At 50.4% G+C, this 19998-nt stretch overlaps 1 protein-coding gene; it reads right to left on the bottom strand.

Moving 5' to 3' along the window:
• Positions 1-7558: 7558 nt before the first annotated feature.
• GSTUM_00005301001 (uncharacterized protein) lies at positions 7559-10927 on the bottom strand. XM_002837393.2 has 1 exon: positions 7559-10927. The coding sequence occupies exon 1, from the start codon at positions 10811-10813 to the stop codon at positions 7976-7978; it is 2838 nt and encodes a 945-aa protein (XP_002837439.1). The 5' UTR covers positions 10814-10927; the 3' UTR covers positions 7559-7975.
• Positions 10928-19998: the final 9071 nt, after the last annotated feature.

Raw genomic sequence — 19998 nt, 5'->3', positions numbered from 1 at the left:
TCCAGAACTGTGAAGAGCTGTGGAGATTCGAAAAACGTTTCAATCTGATACTAACTGCAAGAGACTATTGAGGGAGGTTCTACCAGTGGCGTGAGCACTGCCCAAAAAAAGTGAGAGGGACCTTTTGCTCAGTGGGCCAAGGTTCCCCCCCCTTTTTTTAACGACTGAACTGAATTCTGGAGTGATAACCTGCCCTAGTCCATCCATGTCTGTCTCATCCCCCCGCGAGTGGTGGTGATTGACCACCACAACGGAAGATTCCCCTCTTCCGAAACCCCCTATCATAGCCCGTCGTAGCATTGCCTCAACAAAGGTGTTTTTATGTCAGACGGTACCAGAGCGTGTCGCACACCGCCCGCTGCGCTAACGTTTGCCTTCCCGCTCGGGCCACATCTCATCCCTTCACAATCTTCCTTGCCAGCCCTTATTGCCGACCTCCCGCAATATATCTGCGGCATTGAAACAAACTTCCCCTCATTCGTCCGGGCGACTCGTCACGAACTCTCCTCCTCTTCTCCTCCCCATCTTTCCCGCCAATGAATGGCCTTGTGGGCCCAAGACCATGAACCCTACACCTTGTGACAAACCGTGCAGAAGGGAAGGTCCACATTGAAATAAATGAACAGACTACCGCTTTCTCACCCTTCCTCATCCTTCTTTCTTACCGCCTCTTAAACTCCCGTTGATGTGTTTTGACAAAATAAATAAATAGAAATCATGAGGGTGGTGAGTGAAAGAATGGGGACATCAAACGAATGTACCGTCATCTCTCCTTCTGGATCCAGACCCCCGATCTTGCATGTTGTCCCATGCATGTTTCGGTTCTGCCCTGATCACGTGGCCCCCGTTTTACGAGGGTGTGTGTGCGAGTTTTTTCGCGCTCACTTTTGTGTGTCCACAAACGGAAAAACATTTTTGTCTGGCTTTCTTTCCTAATCAGGGGGCAATTGCGAATCCATCAGAGGCCTTTGGTTCCAAGAACAAAGCTCTGCCACCAGGCCTTTTAAGTTACCGTACGGGTCTTTCTGTTCTTTTTTTACCGCTCTTGCGAATTTGAAGAGGTCCCACATACCCAAATTTTGGGAACGCCCAAAAAAAAGGCATGTCTTTCAGGATTCCAGGACATCTCTGGACAAAAAGGGGTATCCATTTTAGGTGAAGTGCACTGCAAGGATCCTGCCGATCGCGAAAGCTTGGAGGGGACAAATGGATTTGCCTAGCTTCCTTCATCTACCTAAAAAGGGTTGAGGGAGGCTCAACAGGCTCTAGCTTTTTTATTTGGGGTTAGGACACTCCTTGCCGACTACTCGAGTACTTCTGTGCCAGCGCGGCGAGAGGTGATACAAGCATTTTGGATTGTCTAGGATCCTCCAGTCGGATATGCCCTATTGGTTGAATGCAATAGTAATCGCAAAGATGCGATCAAATCAGTTGATCTCGATGTTTTGATGGGTTAATGAGTGTCATGGGCCCTGACCACGTTGCTAACGACCGCTCGTAAGTTGCACTGGGTGACAAATAAACGCCCAGGCCTAAGGAAACTGACCTCCCGTGAGAACCATTATAGTGACCTCAATTTTTCTCAAAGGGGTTATGCTAGAAAACTCACCTAACTCCTGAGTGTGCAAGTGGGGTATGACAAGACTGAAGTTGTTTCTCGTACTGGATGCTTATTTCAGGCTTAATCTCTGGGTTGTGACTAGCGCCAATGACGAGTGACTTTCCATGAACAAGCGCGGTCTATTGAAGGGTAGATTCTGGAGCTCTTATGTGCCAAATGTTAGGCGACTAAGATTGAGGGATGGAAGATCTGTTTGACATCGGCTTGCTCACCTACCGTACTAGCTGGTGTGATAATTGGATACGGTGGCCGTTATCGAGCCTTGGCACAATGGTCTCAGCGTTATATGCGCGGTGGAGGGGGATTTGCAGGGCTGCTGAATAATGCTAAATGACTTGTGCAGTTAATGGGGAGGGTCGCTCCTAGTATCCTATATAGGGGATAGTAATCTCTCCTTATCAATGGTTCGCAAATTTTTATATCTGTGGTCTTGAAATAAGAGGGCAAAGCCTTGGTTAACACTTTGAGAGGGCTCGTGCCATATCGGGTCGAGGTGGAGAATAGCGGAAGGTGCGTCTATAGACCCGATTAATGAGTGCGGGTCGGAAAACGAAGGGGAAAGCTTTAAAGAAATCTAGGGACTCCAAATGGCATACCACCGGAGACCCTGCAGCTTTCATACTTAACGCAATAAACCCAGCAGCATGCGGCACATCGAAATGGGCTCGAGTGCTTCATTGTTGAAATCACGATACCGTGGAAACTCGAACAATTGAACCAAGTGCTATGTAGTTGGAGTTGCCTGGGCAGCTCCCCTTTTGCTGTGCTTTTCGCTCATTCCTAGAATAGGGAGTTTTGAGTTTCTGCTGTATGTGATTTATATAGTTCAACCTACAGCTAAGCGATCCATCGAGACAGTGTTTGCCAAATACTCATGAACTTTCATGTAAGGCATCTTCCCTACACCCAGCCATGCACCGTGTCCGATGGTCCGATGGTCCGATGACTCTGATTGTGTTAACCTGACTCTACAACAAGTTAGAAATTTATTTATGCCTGAAAATTCGGGATTTGCAGGGGTGTTTACTTGGTAGAGAGGCGATCGTCAGCCATTATTTGTGCTATATGTCAGCGTGCATGGGTGACCGGGAGTGAGTGAGTGAGTGAAGCTACCGGGAGAGTGAGCGGACTTTTTATGATGCTGGCCAATTGGCAATTGGTGCTTGTGTTCGGTACTAGGAGATAAGCATGATCCTGCGAACCCTACGGTAAGCGAAGCGATCAGCGGAGCCGGACACCGCAGGAGCAATTATAGACGCCGAGTTTTCTTTTTCTGAGAGAGTATGAGGTGTCAGCTAGGTAAACGTTGAGGATTTTCGATGGCCCCGGTGGCATATCGGGGAAAGGAACATTGATGGAACTGCAATAAGCAACTGGGCGAGATGTTGAAAAGCCTCCCACAGAATACAGGTACTTGTATGGTGGAATTAGCAGTGTGCTGTGTTGTGCAGTGCTCGTATCATATTACGATACCGGTTGGTTGGGCTTGGAGGCTACGGAGGACATGGTGTGTGGCGACATGGGGATTCCGAACTTGCCGAACACCGGGGGAGAGACTTGAGCCTCACACCCTCCCCCCCCCCACCCCCAACCTTGTTTTTTTTTATGACTTGAGTTTTGATAACTCTAACTCTCTCCCCAATCCATTATGATACATGTTGCTTTTTTTTTTTCCTTCTTTTTTTCTCGTATCCGGTGTGATACTGCGTTTTGTGGGCTTGTGATACTCGGGCAGGCTCCGTGAGACCTTACCAGAAGTTGAGAAGCTAGCCCGTCCTCCTGCGAGACGCAAATTAACTCTGAGGAATCCCAATCGCGTTTATGTCGGGTTCTGGTGGACTAGCGAGTGTAAGATATATCATATCTGCTCTGTCTTCCCTTACATATATGGTTGTGGTACTGAGCAGTGGAATGACCCAGCTCTAGGTATTCTGCTTGACTTTTCCGGCCTTTCAAAAAAAGCGACCAGCGGTCAATCCCTAATTGACCTGGGGTATGTTTTTGTCCTTATTCACGAAAGCCATATTGAGGTTGGACTGGTGGTGCATCCGCCGAAGCCTGAGCATGATGACCGAGATTGTTCAACCTTAGTGCACGGGCGGTCAGGTCGGGCGGGCTCCCTAATACTCGAGTATAGCGGTGAGAAAAATCTAATATCTCTCCAATAATGTGTTCCTTGTACCACCAGATTCCATCGTGTTAAAGCGGACTACCAGTACTACAAAATCTAAGACATAGATGTTTCTAAGCAGAGCTTGTTGAATAATACCAACCCCCCCCCCCCCGCAATCTCTTCTCGCTGAATTAACATCACCATCTTAAGAGTCCACCTCTCCGCAATCTACCCACTCACCTACGTATACCCAGTCATCGAACTTGGCTAGCATCTCTACACCTTTGTCTATATCCTCGCACAAAGGCTCCAGAGCCTTCTCCAACTCACTAGTGAGTGCGGTGATATTATCTAATGCTAGCTCAGACTTTGCGAGGGCTTCCTCATGGGCATTGAGAAGAGTGTCAATCTGGTTTTGGCTGTTTTTGGTTATGGGCCCCTGAGCTGTTGGATTGATAGGCTTTCCATTTGGCTGGTGGTGGTATTATTGCTGCTGGCGAGTGTGGTTGTGTCGTTCCGGGGTTTTTATTTTTGCTTTTTTCTCAGCGTGATGTGAGGGCTATGAGAGCGTTTTGTGAGGGTGTTTGGGAGTTGTAGATATAGCGAGGATTAGTTGTCCATGGGTTCAATCATATCCTTCTTATTGCCTTGCGCATCTTGGTCTTGCTTTCACGGAATATATCTAGCAGTCGGTGCACCTGCGGAACCCAAATAAATAAATAAAATTAAAAATTATAGTATATCAACCAAGGAAATGCTCCAAAACCTCCCGTAAATCCCTCAAACTGCTACCCGCTTGTAATGCCCCCCCTCCTCCCTGGCCGTCTCCCTGCTCTCATCCTAGCTCGTCTCTCTATCTCATCCTAGCCCGTTCGTCTCTCTCATCCCGGCCCATCTTCAATCCAAGCGCTAGTAACTTAGACCTTAACCCCCCTCAACTCCAAATCCTCCGCGATCCCATGCATCTCATCGTACATCGGCTCCAGTATCCGATCCATCTCAGCGCTGAGTGCAGAAATGACATTCGGGGTCAGTCTAGGGTCGGCTACAGTGTTCCCGTGAGCTTCTAGGAGATCGCTGATATTCTTTTTGAGTTGGCTGTGGGCAGTTTTGAGTTGTTGGATTCGGGGATCTTGCATTTTGTTGGTTAGAATTGATTAATAGGTTGGAGGTGTGATTATGGAGGCGATGATGATAATGATGGTGATAGCTATGGTAGTGGTGGTCGATGTTAGGTTGGGGGTTGGGAGATGTAGAAGGAGGATGAGGAGGAGGAAGGGGAGTGATGGCTGTGTTAGTAATGAAGGTTTATATACTACTCCTTGCATGCTGGGCTAGTATCCAAAAAAAATTGAATTTGTAAGATGCAATGTTGTACGATTGAGGTGTAAGACAGTAAAACATTCAAGATCGCTGCCCTGCAATATATTGCTCTTTATAATGTCTTACACGCGTGGGTCCTTCTGCGGTTTTGGAATATTCAGTTTATTGCTTCGTTGGTGAGGTGTGATACTAGCTCGTGGCTTAAGCGTGACGTATCATACACTAACGAAACCAATATCCCGTTCCCACAAGTGACAAGGTTAAGCACGACTACCTGCCTGAGACTCAGAATACTTGAGGTGCGTGTATTCTTCTAACTCGCGGGGTTGGTATATACATACAACCTGTGGGCGCGGTCAGGATCACGACTAGGTGCCACTGCCATAGCGCACAGTTAGCTACGGTTGTGCTGGCATATCATAACAACGCACCTGCTTTCCACTCTCCTCCTCCTCCTTACCATCTTAGGGGAAACACGGTTCGAGGTTTCAAGTTCGAACTTCCCGCTTACTCATGCGTCATCACTCGGTATAAAATCACCGATATTTGAATAAACCCGGCATCCGGGCTCTGTCTACTCAGAAGCGCGCATAGACAAAGGTAGCACAGAGATGTAGTCCGCGGGAGGCTATCGTACAAAAACTCACCATCGTCCTAGCTAGAAAGTCTGTTTGAGGGCAGTCCATAGCTGGTAGGGGTGCTATCTCTATAGTTTTGCCTACTGTGGTTAAGTAAAGAAGGAAGGGGAAGAGAACTCCGGCTCCGATGATGTACCCGCGAAATGCCCATGAGGGTATACCATCAGTCTATGCGTCATCCCCTGGATGCCTGGGGTGTGTACATGGTGAGTTAATACGCAAGTTTTACTACAGATTCCTTCCTGAGATATAGGAAAGACCCAAAAACTTATTGTTCTATCATGGAAACCCACTATAAATATCTTTTTTACACATGAGATCGATGGATCGGACTCTGCTTATCTTGGAAAGTAATGAGTTTTATTGAGAAACAACTCCCGGTCCGACCTGTCCTGATCATGTGATCTCGAAAACCTGGCATTCTACGAACATCTACACGCCGTCATGCTGTTAGACACAACTCCACCTGACATACCGATTGTCTGTGCATGCCCAGTAGTAGTGTCTACGGTGCTTCGGTTGCCTAGAAAACTATTGTACAATGCAGCCACTGCTATGGCTTTTCTTCCTTTTCTCCGGTACCGTGTATGTGGCCAAGGCATGTGGATTCCTGTGGGCACTGAGGTTGCCGTTATTACTGATCCCCTCCTTTACCAAGCGCGCGCGCGCGGGGGGGGGCTTGGCGATGTTGTCTCATATATGCTCTGGGCTTAGAACAAATCGTGCCAATTGTGAAATACAGGTAAAGGTGTGAGTTTGCCATTGTAATAAGACTAACCGTAGACCTTCCTGCCGGAGCGAGGCAGTGTAGTTGACTGAGTTAGCCCGCAACCAGCAATAACAGACACTATGTGTAAGGAACCCCAGTAAAGTACATGCTCACATCATCAAATATTCCACATTATCCCACCAAACCCTCGATATAGTGAATTATTCGGTTGCACCGAGAGAGCCCAAGCCCTGAACGGAACTTTGCCTTGGAAGCCCAGTGAGAGTACGATATCATGAAAAGGATAGCGCATGGAATCAAAGGCCCAGTTGCGGAATGAGGGGGATCAGAGATCTCAGCACTCTAATTGAGAACAGGTGGTTGAAAGCGGGGGGTGACTAACTTACAAAGGATGTGTAGGTTAAATTTTGAGATAACAAATATCATAGAAGAATTGATAACCTTCATAATATTATGATACCTGATCCTTAGTGCAACAAAGTGGAGTAGTGGGGGTAATTTGTGAGTGATAACTCATGCTCTAGATCACTATGGTTGATGCTCTCTATTAGATTAAATGTTTATGCAATCGGGTTAATGGGAGTTTCTCAAAGGCTTCTTGGAGAGAAGAGGTTGTGTGAGGAGTATCATGCTATGGTGGGCAGTTGGAGGAACAATCCAATCTGTTGATGGCGTGATTTGGTTCCATCTGAGTGCGGATCGGGAGGGAGGAGGCCGGTATGATAGATATTCACGGCGGTTAAATTTTCACCTCCAAGATCCAATTGTGATAGAAGAGATTCCGGCGGCTATCATAACCTTTCGGTACTCGAGTACAGGTGCTACCGGTACATCCGTCGCACCATTAACCTTCCCTCATCTCTCTTGTCTTGCTTCCTATCAAGTAATCGTTCGTACTGTAAGTAATCTAACGCCTCGCCCTGTAGTGGCTGTGGGCTGTGGTGTACTCGAGTAGTAACGCGCCAAAACCATTGCACCAAATGCGCTCAGGACTAACCCAGCTACGTACCTAGATATGATGTAACAAGTTGCAAATACGGGTATCGGCTACCCCTCTCACGCAATCTCCTTTGCACTCATGTCCAACTCAACATTTCCAACAGCTGCACATACCTGGCCAGACCAGACTCCACTTATCAGGAGTAAAAACATCGAATTCGACTATTCTACAACTCCACCATCCATCCATCAATTCCAATTCCAAGACCTCATCTCACCCCCAACACCTATTACAGCCAGCAAAAGGTGCTAGAAAAGATGGAAGAAAAGACAAACAGGGGAATCCATAAATCATGACGCTCACAGCTTACACTAATCGTAGGTGGGAGGGAAAGAGAGCAAAAGAAAAGAATAGAGAAAAAAACGAGAAATGTGCGGACAAATTCATTAGAAAAGTAACACCCTTGCCAACCCCAAGTTAAAAAAGAAAAACCCCCCCAGAGGAAAAGAGGAGACGAAGAAATGTTTTGTTTATGAAAAGAAAAAGGCCGCCTGCTTGATGAATCCATCCAACGTGAAAAAAGGAAAAGGGAAAAGTTTTTATTAAATATTTAATATGGCCTCCCACGATCAAGCCCATCATAATAACGTCTCTGAGTATACTGCCCTCGAGGTGGTGGAGTGTGGCGGTTCCCCGGCTGCGGTTGTGGAGGCGGCTGCTGTCCATAGTGCGGATACTGCTGCGAATGATGCGAGGGCTGTGAAGGTGGTATACTAGATGGAGGCACATAAGGGCCACTTTGTGGTCCACCAGGACGATAAGGCGAGCAAGTCTGCGGCCGTGGGGGGTAATGGCTATGCTGCCCTTGAGCATAGTTGGAGGGCTGCAAGGTGGAGTGTGAAGTCGGTGTATGAGATCCCGATAAGCCCTGCTGTGATTGCGAATGAGGAGGAGGAGTAGAGTATGGTGTTTCTCGAAGGGCAGGAGTGTACAAAGACTCTCTGGGTTGGAGATAAGGCTCGCGGGGAGGCGTGGAGTAACTACTCGGCTCACGCGAAAGTTGAACAGAGTCATATGGCGGTGGACCGCCTCTACTCAGTGGACTCTTCGCCATCGAGGGCCGCTGTTGGTGGCTCTCATGTTGTAGGTCGTACGTTACATCCCTTCTTGATGATTCTCCTGGTATAGGGGCATGTGTACTTGATGATTGAGAGTGCTGATGATGATGATGCATGGGGTGCGGATGATGAGAGTGCGGCGCATGCTGCAGATGTTGAAGGCTACCATGGTGGGAATGGTGGGGGGGTTGCGATCGATGTTGCGGGGGATGCTGGGTAACATGCTGAGCAGCAGCAAGTTGGGAAGAGGCGTGCTGGAGAGGCGTGTGTTGCGGGGGTGGCTGTTGCTGAGGAGTTTGGGGCCTTGTCTGAGGAGGTATATGGTGTGGAGTGGACCTACTCTGAGGCCGGGAAGGGATTTCCTCTTTGGCAGGATTAAGCAGTGAGTTAATGCTCGTTGGCTTGGATTTTGAGGAATCTGGGGCCGCAGTCGACTGCGACTGCACTGGAGGAGGTACGTGAACTGCAGCAGCTTGAGGAGGCAAGGATGGCTGACGTGGTATCTGTGGCGTAGAACCCAGATGAGATGGCGGAGGAGGGTTATATGGCGTGTTCATTGGCTGCCCTGAAGATGGTGCGGACATGGGACGTGAAGACGGAGGAGCCAATGGCTCCGGAGCTCGAGAAGGCTGAGGCTTCTCAACCGGTGGAGCTCTAGGTTGCTGGCCGAATGGTTGTTGCTGTTGTGGGTATTGGGCATCAAACATTGGTATCGCTGAAGGGCTAGACAAATTGCGATGGTGGAGGGGCTGGTTGGTTTGATGCTGTTGGTTGTAGGAACCTCGTCCCTGCTGTTGCTGCAATTGCTGCTGCTGCTGCTGCTGACTCGGATGATGAATCTGTTGGGCGTGTGTCTGCTGTTTCGGAATGGTGATCTGCGTTGATATAATTTTGCCTTGAGGAGCCGACGTACTCGAAACTGGTGTATGGGGAGATGGGGATGGCCCCTGGAGAGAGGGAACCGATGGGGCCTCACGGCCCATACGCCGTTCATGAGGCGTGCGAAGTCCTTCATGAGATCTCTCTAGGCTTCTATCCTGCAATGATTTCTCTGATCTCTCTTGCATCCTCTCTTGCCTTACCCTGTGAGGCCTCTCAATCAATGGCCCGCCGGACGGTTGTCCCCCGACTGCCTGTCTCTCGGGCATTCTCACATCACGTGGTCTGTCTAAGGGGACGTCGCGCTGCCTTTCTAGTGTTCCATCGCGTGCCCCCCCGTAAGCTCTTTCAAATTGCTTGGCGAACTCACGAGATCCTACCTGCGGCCCACCCCCGTGAGGCCTTTCCAAATGTTTCACTGGTCCCTCAATTTGCCTCTCGCTGTGTCTACTGTCCATCGGCCTCTCCACTGGTGCCTCCACCTGCCTCCCCACCTGCCCACTCACCTGCCGCTCCAGCTGCGCACTATGAGTTCTGTCATGACTGCTCTCCAGCTGCCTCTCAGGCCGTCTTTCAGGCCGTTCACTGTGTGTCTCCTCAGTCCGCTGAATAAAACTCCTATGCACTGGTACGGGAATAGGTGCTTGCACAAGCGGCGGCTGGGCCTGGACCTGCTGTGGAGGTTGCTGCGAAGATGGTGGTACGCGAGGATGTGAATGAGAGGGGACAACCACCGGTGCAGGCGGTGGTTGTGGCTGTTGCGGATGATGTGGTTGCAGCAGTGGTCGTGGATGCTCCTGCTGCAGATGCTGTTGCGGATGCTGATGTTGCGGATGCTGTTGTGGATGCTGCTGTTGTAGATGCGGTTGTGGATGCTGCTGATGGGGGTGCTGCTGTTGCAGATGCTGCGGCTGTTGATGTTCTTGTTCTCGTTGCTCTCGCTGCTGTTGTTCCCGCTGCTGCTGCTCCCGCTGCTGCTGCTCTCGCTGCTGTTGCTCCCGCTGCTGTTGCTCCCGCTGTTGCTGCTCCCGCTGCTGCTGCTCCCGCTGCTGTTGCTCCCGCTGCTGCTGCTCCCGCTGCTGCTGCTCCCGCTGCAATTGCTCTCGCTGCTGCTGCTCCCGCTGCTGTTGCTCTCGCTGCTGCTGCTCCCGCTGTTGTTGCTCCCGTTGTTGTTGCTCCCGCTGCTGCTGCCGCTGCAGTGGCGGCATATGTTTATGGACCACGGGCACTTGGCGTAATGGCTGTTGCCGAATGTCCTGGAACTGGGGTTGTGGGGGTGGCACCGGCACAGGGGGTGGGCTGTAGGCAGGCTGTTGCTTAATTGGAGCAACATCATCCTCCAAGTTGATAACTGGGCGAACTGGTTGCGCCGACTGCAAAAGCATAGCTTGGGACGGCAAAGGAAGCTGACTTGGAGGCAAAGTTTGTGGTGGATCCTGTGGAACAAGCATACGCTGAGGTCCCCCATTCTGGTTTTCGTACCTCTTCTTTGGTAGAGTAGCAGGCTTGGGTGGTTCGGGCGTGGGCTCACCAGCTCGGATCTTGCGCTCCGCATCTTCCGCAATTTGCTTGAATTCCAATTTGCCATTGTCGACCTGGCGCTGATAGAAATTCCTCACCTATATATATATATATATATATATATGTTAATTGCCGTCAACACGAGCTAGAACAAGAAAAGAGAACGTACCATGACTGTGGTTTTGGAGGCAAGCCTTCCTGCGATCGCTGCCCAGTTTGTTCCATAGGCTGCGAGAAGATGAGGAAAGTCATTTTGTTCAGGCACACTCCAGTAACTTGAGGTCTGTGCGACTGGTTTTTCCACCACGCCTCCTCCTCTGTCAGTTTTCTCTTTCTTGATGATTGCATGTATTGGAGGGGGTTCGACTGAGGAAGCCGGTGGCTGCGGGAAGGGCGGGATAGGGATTCCAACCGGCGCAAGTGGGAGAACTGTGGATGGGGCAATTGGAGGGGTAGGGATTGTGATGGGCTTCTTGTCCTCAGTCGCGGCGGACGGTGTCAATATTGGCTGAACCGGTTGTGGCGCTGCCAATGGGGGAGTTGGTAATTGTTCCGCAATACCGGACAATCCTGTTAATACGTGCACAGCATCTGTCTCTCGATCGCCTAGATCCTCCTTCTCTTCCTTTTCCTTCCCGTCCACCTTATCCGGGACAGGCACCAACACGGGTTGAGCAACCGGTACGTTAGGCGGAGGCGTCGGTTGAACAGCAGGTGTAGCTGGAGCTCTGGCTCTCTTCTGACCCCTCTCCCGTCCAACGTTGTTATTCCCTCTTGTCCTCTTAGTTCCTCCAGTTCGACTCTCATCATCATCCCCCTTGCTGCCCCGTTTTCCAGAGGCCTCAGAGTCCTGATTATTGTTTGATTCGCCCCCAAAAACGGGAGCAGCAGCCCGTTTGGGTCGCCCACTATCTGTCATGGCAGTCGGCATCACATCTTCAGAATCTGCATCTTCCTCTTCTCCGCCCCTCCTTCCCAGATCGGCAATTAACGCGCTCTGCCTCGACTTTTGGGGGTTCGCCGCCTTTCTCCTTTTCCCCCTCCCCCTCTTTCCACCACCTCTCTGAAGCTCTTTGTAACCTTGCGCCTTCTTAGTCATATAGTAGTGTAGGATACAAGCTTTGAAATCTCTCCCTTGGATCCCTTGAGCAATCTTCCCCCATTGCTTGGGGAACTGCATGTAGCGATCACAGAACAACTTTTGCTCCGGCTCCGTCCAATCATCTGGGGGAACATCGTAAAGGAATGCGCTCTTGATTTCGTCGTCTGATCGCAGGAGTCGGTTTGTGTCCCGGAAGATGAGGCGGTCACCGGGGTCGAGTATCATCGCCGGCACGTACGCTTCTTTAACCCCCGGCGGCTTGCTTCCCGAATCGGCTTTCTGCTCATCCTGTTCAGCGAGGTTCTTTATTACTTGCTCCAACTCTGCCTCGCTTCTCACCACATCACTTGCTCTAACCGCCCTTCTTCCAACTGCTGTTGGTGTCTCAGCGGCCGTGGATGCTGTTACAGCTGGAGATGCCCCATTTGTATCGGCAGGCTCCGAATTGCTCTTTTTCTTGCGGCTAGATTCCTTCTCAAGTTCAAGGCACCGCTCATGCCAAGGCTCAAAGTACTCGCGGTATTTCCGTTTCAAGTTCGTCTCTCTCTCAAACGTGGCTTGCCTTTGAGCAGATATCTGAGCAACCACCAACTCTCTGATACCCTCGTGATGTTCAATGTTGCTATGGAAGAAGTCGTAATCTGTTGGCTTCAATGGCGGCCCCGGGCGGTAGAAAGGTAGGCCTGGATGCGCTGAGATCATCAAGTGCTTGATTGATTCATCGGACTCCGTTTCTATTGAGCCATCGTCCGATGGTGTACGTGATCTTATTGGCGAAGAGGTGGGTGATGGCGAGGTGGTAGGAGTCCGGGGCCTGTCGGGGAGGTCTAAAATGTCTTCTTCCACTGGTTTCGGTTCTGAATTTAACTGTTCAGCAGGCTGCTCACCATGATCAGCTCTCTCCTGCCGCTCCTGCTGCTCCTTTTGTGCTTGGCTCTGAAGTTGTTCCACCTCATTCGTCGCCTCGGGGAGGTCAAGATCCATTTTTTCGGGTTCGGGGAACTGTGCCACCACAGAAACTTCTTCTACCAGGGGTGTTGCATTCCTTGCTCTTAATTCCTCCTCTTCAATCCTCTCTAACTCCCCTTTATGTTGCATCCTCGCGCGATCTAGCTTCTCCAACCTTTGTTCCAAACTTTGGATGTCACCATCGATATCTGCAATCTTTGAAATAACGTCTGCCTGCGTGAGGGATACATCGTCCTCATCCTCTTCTTCGATCTTGACAACGGGTGGGGGTTGAGACACTGTTGGGATCGGAGCCGGAAGCGGAGGTGAAGACTGAATCGTTTTTCCAGCATGGGACTCAATGTTCTCCTGGACTCGTAAAGGTTGTTCAAGGGTGGTGACTATGTCTTCCTTTTTCTCATCCTTGGGTCTAGTATCCAGCATGTCCACATCACTTAAACCTTCTTTTGTAGCCAGTCTATCGGGCTCAGGACCGCTCCTACTCCCTCGCCTTCCTCTATCCATACTACCTCTTCCCATCCCCCCATCTACTCCACCCATGATAGCCCGACCAGCGCTCCGGTGACCCACATCGCTCCCCCCCTCGAGGGTCCCAAAATTGTTTCGAGAACGATATACACCACCACCGCCGCCGCTGCCGCCACCGCCCCGATTCCTGAACCGACTTCTAGTCTGCAGAGCCCTTGGTGCAGTTGGCGGCTGAGCTTTTGTGGGACTTCCACTCGGACCGGCAGGGGCTGTCGGAGCAAGTGGTCCCGCGCCAGACAATCCGGATGTAGGAGCATTAGGCGAGTTCTGGGAGCCCCTGAACCCTTGACCCGACGAACCGGACCGGGAAGGAGCCAAAGGGGTAGCATTAGTGGTAGCACCAGATGTTCTTGTGGAAGGGATAGCGGAAGTGGAGCCGTGCTCCATACCAGCAGACTCAGCCGTTCCAGATGACTCTGCACTTTCTTGGGAGGTAGGGAACTCAGATGAAATACTCGCTTGTGAAATGTGATGTTTGTTGTCGCGGTCATCAACCTTTTCAATCCCTCTCATTCTGTCAGGATGGACACTTCCAATTTCCAACCATGTCTGGTGACTTTGAGCTGGTGTTTGAGTGTTCCAATACTCGGCTGACCCACCACGATCCTTCGAGACACGTTTCCTTTCGGTGTCTTTCCGATCCGCTCCGTGTCTAGGTCCAGTAGGTGGTGGCCCCCCTCTAGGCCCGGTCGGTGGATTAACACCAGTTCCCGACCTAGGTCCAGAAGGAACCTGAGCCGGAGGTGGTGAGTAAGGCCTGGATGAAGTCGCAGAGATCGGCGTCGCTCCTGTACTGGGAGGCGGAAGTGCTGACGATGGCGTGTTTGTAGATGCAGATTTAGAGTCTTGTGTTAGTGGAGAAATATCATCTGTAGGCTCCTTCTTCAGCATCAGTGGGGCTCTATCGCTGCTGCGAGTATCCAGACGATAGTCCATTTTCTGTGAGACATCCCTGTGAGGGACCTTGTCCCTATCATGATACGTAATTTGAGGCAGGGCGCCAGCGGCACCCCCACCCATGGTTCTTCTGGCAGCTGGAGTGGACCGTTGGCTAGGACCAACCAGTGGTTGCTGAGAGGGCGGGCGGCCGGGCGGTTGGGTAGCAGATCCAAACGTACTTGCACTGCCGGAAACACTGGCAGGTTGATAGTTACCATGATAGGATGGGACAGGAGGTGGGCTCGTCGATGTCGGATCTTGATGAGGTTGGGCCGCACTAGAAAATCTAGCTCGTTCAGCTTCACGGCTGCGATTATATCTAACCGGGAGCAAAGAGGGTAAAACAGGGATTAGCCATTCCGCTCCAGAGAAAAAAAACAGGAGGGTTCATGCAACAAAACTTGGAGCGGAGAGAAACATACAAAACAGAAAGAAGATCCAGAAAACGTGATAAATAAATGAAAAAAAAAAATTTCACGAAAATACCAACAAACTAGCGAGGATTTCATGTCACACGGGATCACACTTACTCTGCAGCGTCTCTTTCTCTTTCTCTCCTTTCACGTTCCCTATCACCCCGACTGGGCTCATAACCTCCCTCCCTTGCATCTACTCTTGGTCTCTCTGCAGCTCTATCTCGCTCTCTTTCGATAGACATTGATATCCGTCTATCACCGCCGCCGCCAAACCGCTCTCTATCGCCCATTGACCGCCCACGTCCCCCCTCCCCTTCCCTCTCCCTTTCCCGCTCACGCTGTAATCTTTCCCGATCTCTTTCCCGCTCCGTCTCTCGCTCTCTCTCTCTCCTTTCGCGCTCAACCCTCAACCTCTGTCTTTCACGTTCTCGTTCGGGCTCCCTCTCCCTCTCATCCCGTTCAAAAACAGATCTTCGATCACCTGAAAAATTCATACCACGTTCTAGCCTATCCCTCTCACCTCTCCCGCTAGGATACGAAGGAATCCTCTCGCGCTCTCTTTCGCGTGATGTGGATCTTGTCCTATGCGGAAACACCTCTCTATCCCTCGATCTACCCCTATATCCTCCTCTCGGTTCCCTAAACTCCCTGCTCCTTTCAAGGTCCCTATCTCTAAAACTGCCCCCACGCGGCCCATAGTCATACTCCCTTTCCCTACTTCGCCCACTTCCTCGACCAGACTCCCACTCGCCTGATCTTCTCCTCCCGGATGCGCGGTATGGGTTCATATCGCCTGCAATCGGATAACTCGATGCAAACATCTGGCCGCCAGAAGGTGATATACCAGCTCCACCTGGAGTGGATACCGGAGATCTGATGGGATTTGCAGAGGGTAACAGTGGAGCACCGCGCCCTACACTCCCCCTTGGACCCGGAGGAGGTTGGGAGCCCCGCGAAGCAGCATTAGCTCCGGATTGCGGGTAATGATGGCCGTGACCATGCCCGCCATGATGGGAAGATCCGACAGGAGCTGAAAACGATAATTTATGGGGCGAGTGAGCAGCCGAACCGCCACCACCAGCAGGCCCTGATGCTGAGGGCGGTTGACTATATAAAGCTTTAGGTCCCTTGGGGGCGTCGCGTGGGAATTCACGTGGAAATTCGCGCTCTGCTACACGCGGTTGGTCAGTTGAGCGGGCGAGAGGGGGGTTGTAAGGTAAATGAGGATCGCGACCGAATTGAGGTGTTGACGGGGGGGGCTGATGGGTCGACACAGATGGTCGACGAGGGAATGGTGAGGGAGGCCTTGATTGTGATGGTCCCGCCGGAAGTTCCCGGCGAGAGTTCATTGCCAGCGGCTGTGTTTAGACTAGAGTAGAAACAAAAAAAAGCGTCGAAAGGCAGCCGAAGAAACAAGGGCGTTGAAAAGCGATGTCGTAGCAATAGGAAACGAGACGAATAGGGAAGGCCCAGAAATTCCAAAAGCAAATTATTTCCTCAAGATTACGTGCTTTAGCGGAGGAAAAGTGCGCTATTTCGTTCGCCCTGGCTGATGAAGGTGTAAAAAAAAAAAAAAAAAAAAGAGATAAAGAAATAAATGGATGAATTAGATCAATGAAGTAGAGAGAAAGAAAGGAGGGAAAAAAAAAGAAAGAAGAAAGAAAGTAGGACCCGAAGGGGCGAAGAATATAGACCACCTTACTTTGACCTATACCGTGGGTTAGATACTGTAGAGTAAAGAAAGGCGGAGATTTCGATCGGTTCAACCAACAATTGGGGGTTGAGGAGGGAAAGAAGAGGTGTGAGGCTGATCAGCAGCACATGGCGCGCCAAACCAATTCGATTAATCCCTGCCTCTTGTCTGGGGGGATGTGTCTGGACCTGAGCAGCAGCAGGCGGGAAAGAGAAACTGCAAATTGGTGAGCAGGCCAGCAACGAAAAGAAAAGAAAAGAAAGAGAAACCCCGGGGAATGGAGCAGCCAATTGAAACGGCGAAAAAACGAAACACGCACGAGGCAAAGAAAAAGAAAAGAAAACACCACAGCAATCGCTTAAAATAAAATAAAATTGAGAAGGTAAAAAAAAAAAAAAAAAAGAGGTACGGGGGGAGGCAAAGTACCGTACCGGTGTCCTGCAAGGCAGAGAAGAAAAAGGACGGGCAGAGCTCAAACAACCGGAGCACGCTGACAACGCGCCAAACACCCACCCGGTGAAAGAAAGTTAGAGATGGGGAAGGTAATTACTGTATGTATAGGATGCTCGAAATGGGAGAAGATAAAAGAAGGGGATGGGATGTTGCAATCAAAAAGGGATCTAAAACCTTTAGGGATGCCGGCAACTGGTAGCAGTAGTAGGGGGCGGTAGTGAAAAATGTAAAACTTGATATGAATAGGGTATTCCCTCTCGTCGGATGAAATGGGCGGTGATAATGGCCTACCAGTGTTGGCGAGAAGAAAGGGTAGATGGAGGGAGTTATTTAGATCGTTAATTCGACAGGAGTTGCGGGTGAGGAAAGAAGCGAAGCAGAGAGAGAGGGAAACGGGGATAGTTTAAGTGAGGGAAATGCTGGTATTGGTGACGGTGGGTGGGGATGGGTAAGAGGAATAAGAGCACACGACAACCGACAAAACACCAATACTGTACGAGTACTGTACACGAATGCGGGAGGGGTGATTATGGGAGGAGAGGACTGGGGCAGGCAGGAGGAAGGGGGTGAGTGAGAGAGCACAGTACGAGTACTCGAGTATATTGCACGATGTGATACTTTTCTCTTTGAGTTGTGTGATACACAGAGAGTCTACCCAAGATGGAGGGAGAGTGGCGATGGATTTGATGGAGGAGGGAACACACACACACACACTCTCTCTCTCGTGGTAAAGAAGGAGAAGGTCTTGTCCAAGTTGTCCTTCCTACTTGTGTTATGTCTTGGTGGTGCTTCTAAAGTGCTTCAATCTCCAATTTCCAGACTGCAATCTGCACTGGATCAAATCTGGCCTGTGCAGTTTTTTATCCCACCTCTTTCCTGCTGGAAGGTGAGTCCCCCCCACCAGCAGCAGCCAGCAGCATAAGGTAAAGGATTCCCACAAATCTTTGGAACAGAAAAGAATTCCACCCACACTTTTGACGCTTCAAAAAACAATTTTCAACCTTCTTCGGTTACACTCGAATGTCTCAGTCCCCACACTCAAGCTTCCAGACCCCTTTCCGCCGAGATTCAAACCCTCCCCTCCCTGCCGATACAGTGCTAGCACTGTACCGGTACTACGAGTAGCATTGAGTGGGCTCCTGGGCTGGACTCCTGGGCTCCTGGGCGGTCATTGTCCAACTTGACGAACCAAACATTAATTGAACCTTCTGATGGGAAATTACATCACCGCAATAGGCACACTGTGAAAGGGAAAGAAATCAATAAGTTACTCGAGTACGAGTACTAGTACATAGCATCCACTCCCTCACTTTTACAGTACGAGTACTCGAGTACTGTACCGGTACTTGTACTGTGAAAGGCCGACCTTTCCTTCTCTTCCCCAAATGCACGGGTATGATACCGTGCCAGTGCTCCAACATGCCACGAGTAAAGCCGCTTCCCTACCACAAAAAAAAAAAAAAAAAAAACAACCGCTGCTTGTCCAACCAAGACCGTGCCCGTCCAATAAACGCACATCAACAGGAAGCACCAAGAGCCCAAAACTCTGCCAAAAGCTCCCCTCCCTCGCCAGAGTCCCACCAATCAAAACACCACCCCCATCTGCAATAACAAGCCAACACCCGGCACTCCCTCCTCACTCGCTCATAAATTTACAACATCTTTTTCCCTGCAGTCGAGCATTATAAAACCGAAGGGTTAAAAAATAAAATAAAAACGGCGTAGTCCACAATTTCGCATCCGATATCGATAAGCCTGGGAGGGCAAGGTGATGAACGGTTCAAAACACGTGTTCCTTTGCCCCGAACCTTGATGGGTGGGTGGATGAATGAATGAGAATGCCAGTTATGAAATTTTGTTTATATGATACCTGTAACCTGAGAATACAGTAGGATAAGCTGTGCTGTTTGTATGCATGAGTTGTGGTGATGGTTCTCCCCAATAGCAAAAGGTGGAGAGATTCATGCACCCGACCATTCGGGCTGCTGTACGAGTACGGTACAGTACTCACACTCACTCGTACGGTACCTTGTTGTCAGCTGCGGTACACCCGCCGATACCGGCCGACACAAGTCAGCACCCATCCACCCCAACTGCTGTAGAGGAAAATGAATAAAAGTTAGACCATCACCATCCGTCCACCAGTGCTGGACTGGCCGGCCCGCGAAGGAAGGAATGTATGACATACGGTACGGTACCCCCTATCCGACCACAAGGACCGTACCTACCCTTGTGTGCTCCCCGCAGCGCAGAAGAGGGGTCCTCGCATGCATCGACTGGCGACTCGGCGCAGTCTATGTGGTGCGATCCGAGCTCATCTATCATACCCGCACCATACCGGTACTGTAGAATCGCTTGAAGTACAAGTAACCCAGTAATCTCCCGGCTCAGAGACAAAAGGCTGCTGAGCGCGAGATCAGACCTCAGGAATGTATTGGATCTCATTAGCTGGCACCAGTATCGATAGACTGCTCGGGTACGAGTACTGTACCAGTATTCGCAGTTCTGTTGACTTATCAAGCTAATCCTATCCTGGCCTGGCCGGTTGATTTCCGCCGATAATCTGACAGTGGATATCAAGGGGTCTCCCTCATCTCGCTTTGTCATCAGTCAGGGCGCCACCGTAACTCGGCAAGGTACGAGTACGGTAGTCTGTAAGGGTTAGGCAAAAAAAAATACCGGTCGCACCCCGCTATAAAGTAACTCTTTACACGGGAAGCCTCTCTATCACGAACGAACCAACCCCCTGGGAATTTACACCCTCGTCCCCATACAGTTGGTCCTCGTTATAAGGATTTCTTTCAAAACCTCGCTATAACGAACGAAAAATCCGGAACCCCCGGCGTCTCTCATAACGGGCAGCGGGTGCGCCTGAACCGCACGGTACTCGAGTACGGTAGTGGTATCGAATAGGGGTGCTGATATCGATTTTGGTCAAAATTAGAGGTATCAGAACGCCACGTGAGCTCGTCAGAAAAATGCGGGCCTTCCATTGCTCCACGGGACACTGGAGAG

This window comes from Tuber melanosporum (genome assembly GCF_000151645.1).
Source record: "Tuber melanosporum whole genome shotgun sequence assembly, scaffold_19, strain Mel28".
NCBI lineage: Eukaryota > Fungi > Ascomycota > Pezizomycetes > Pezizales > Tuberaceae > Tuber > Tuber melanosporum.
The sequence above is the reverse complement of the archived record's forward strand: the minus strand, read 5'-3'. Positions and strand labels throughout refer to the sequence as shown.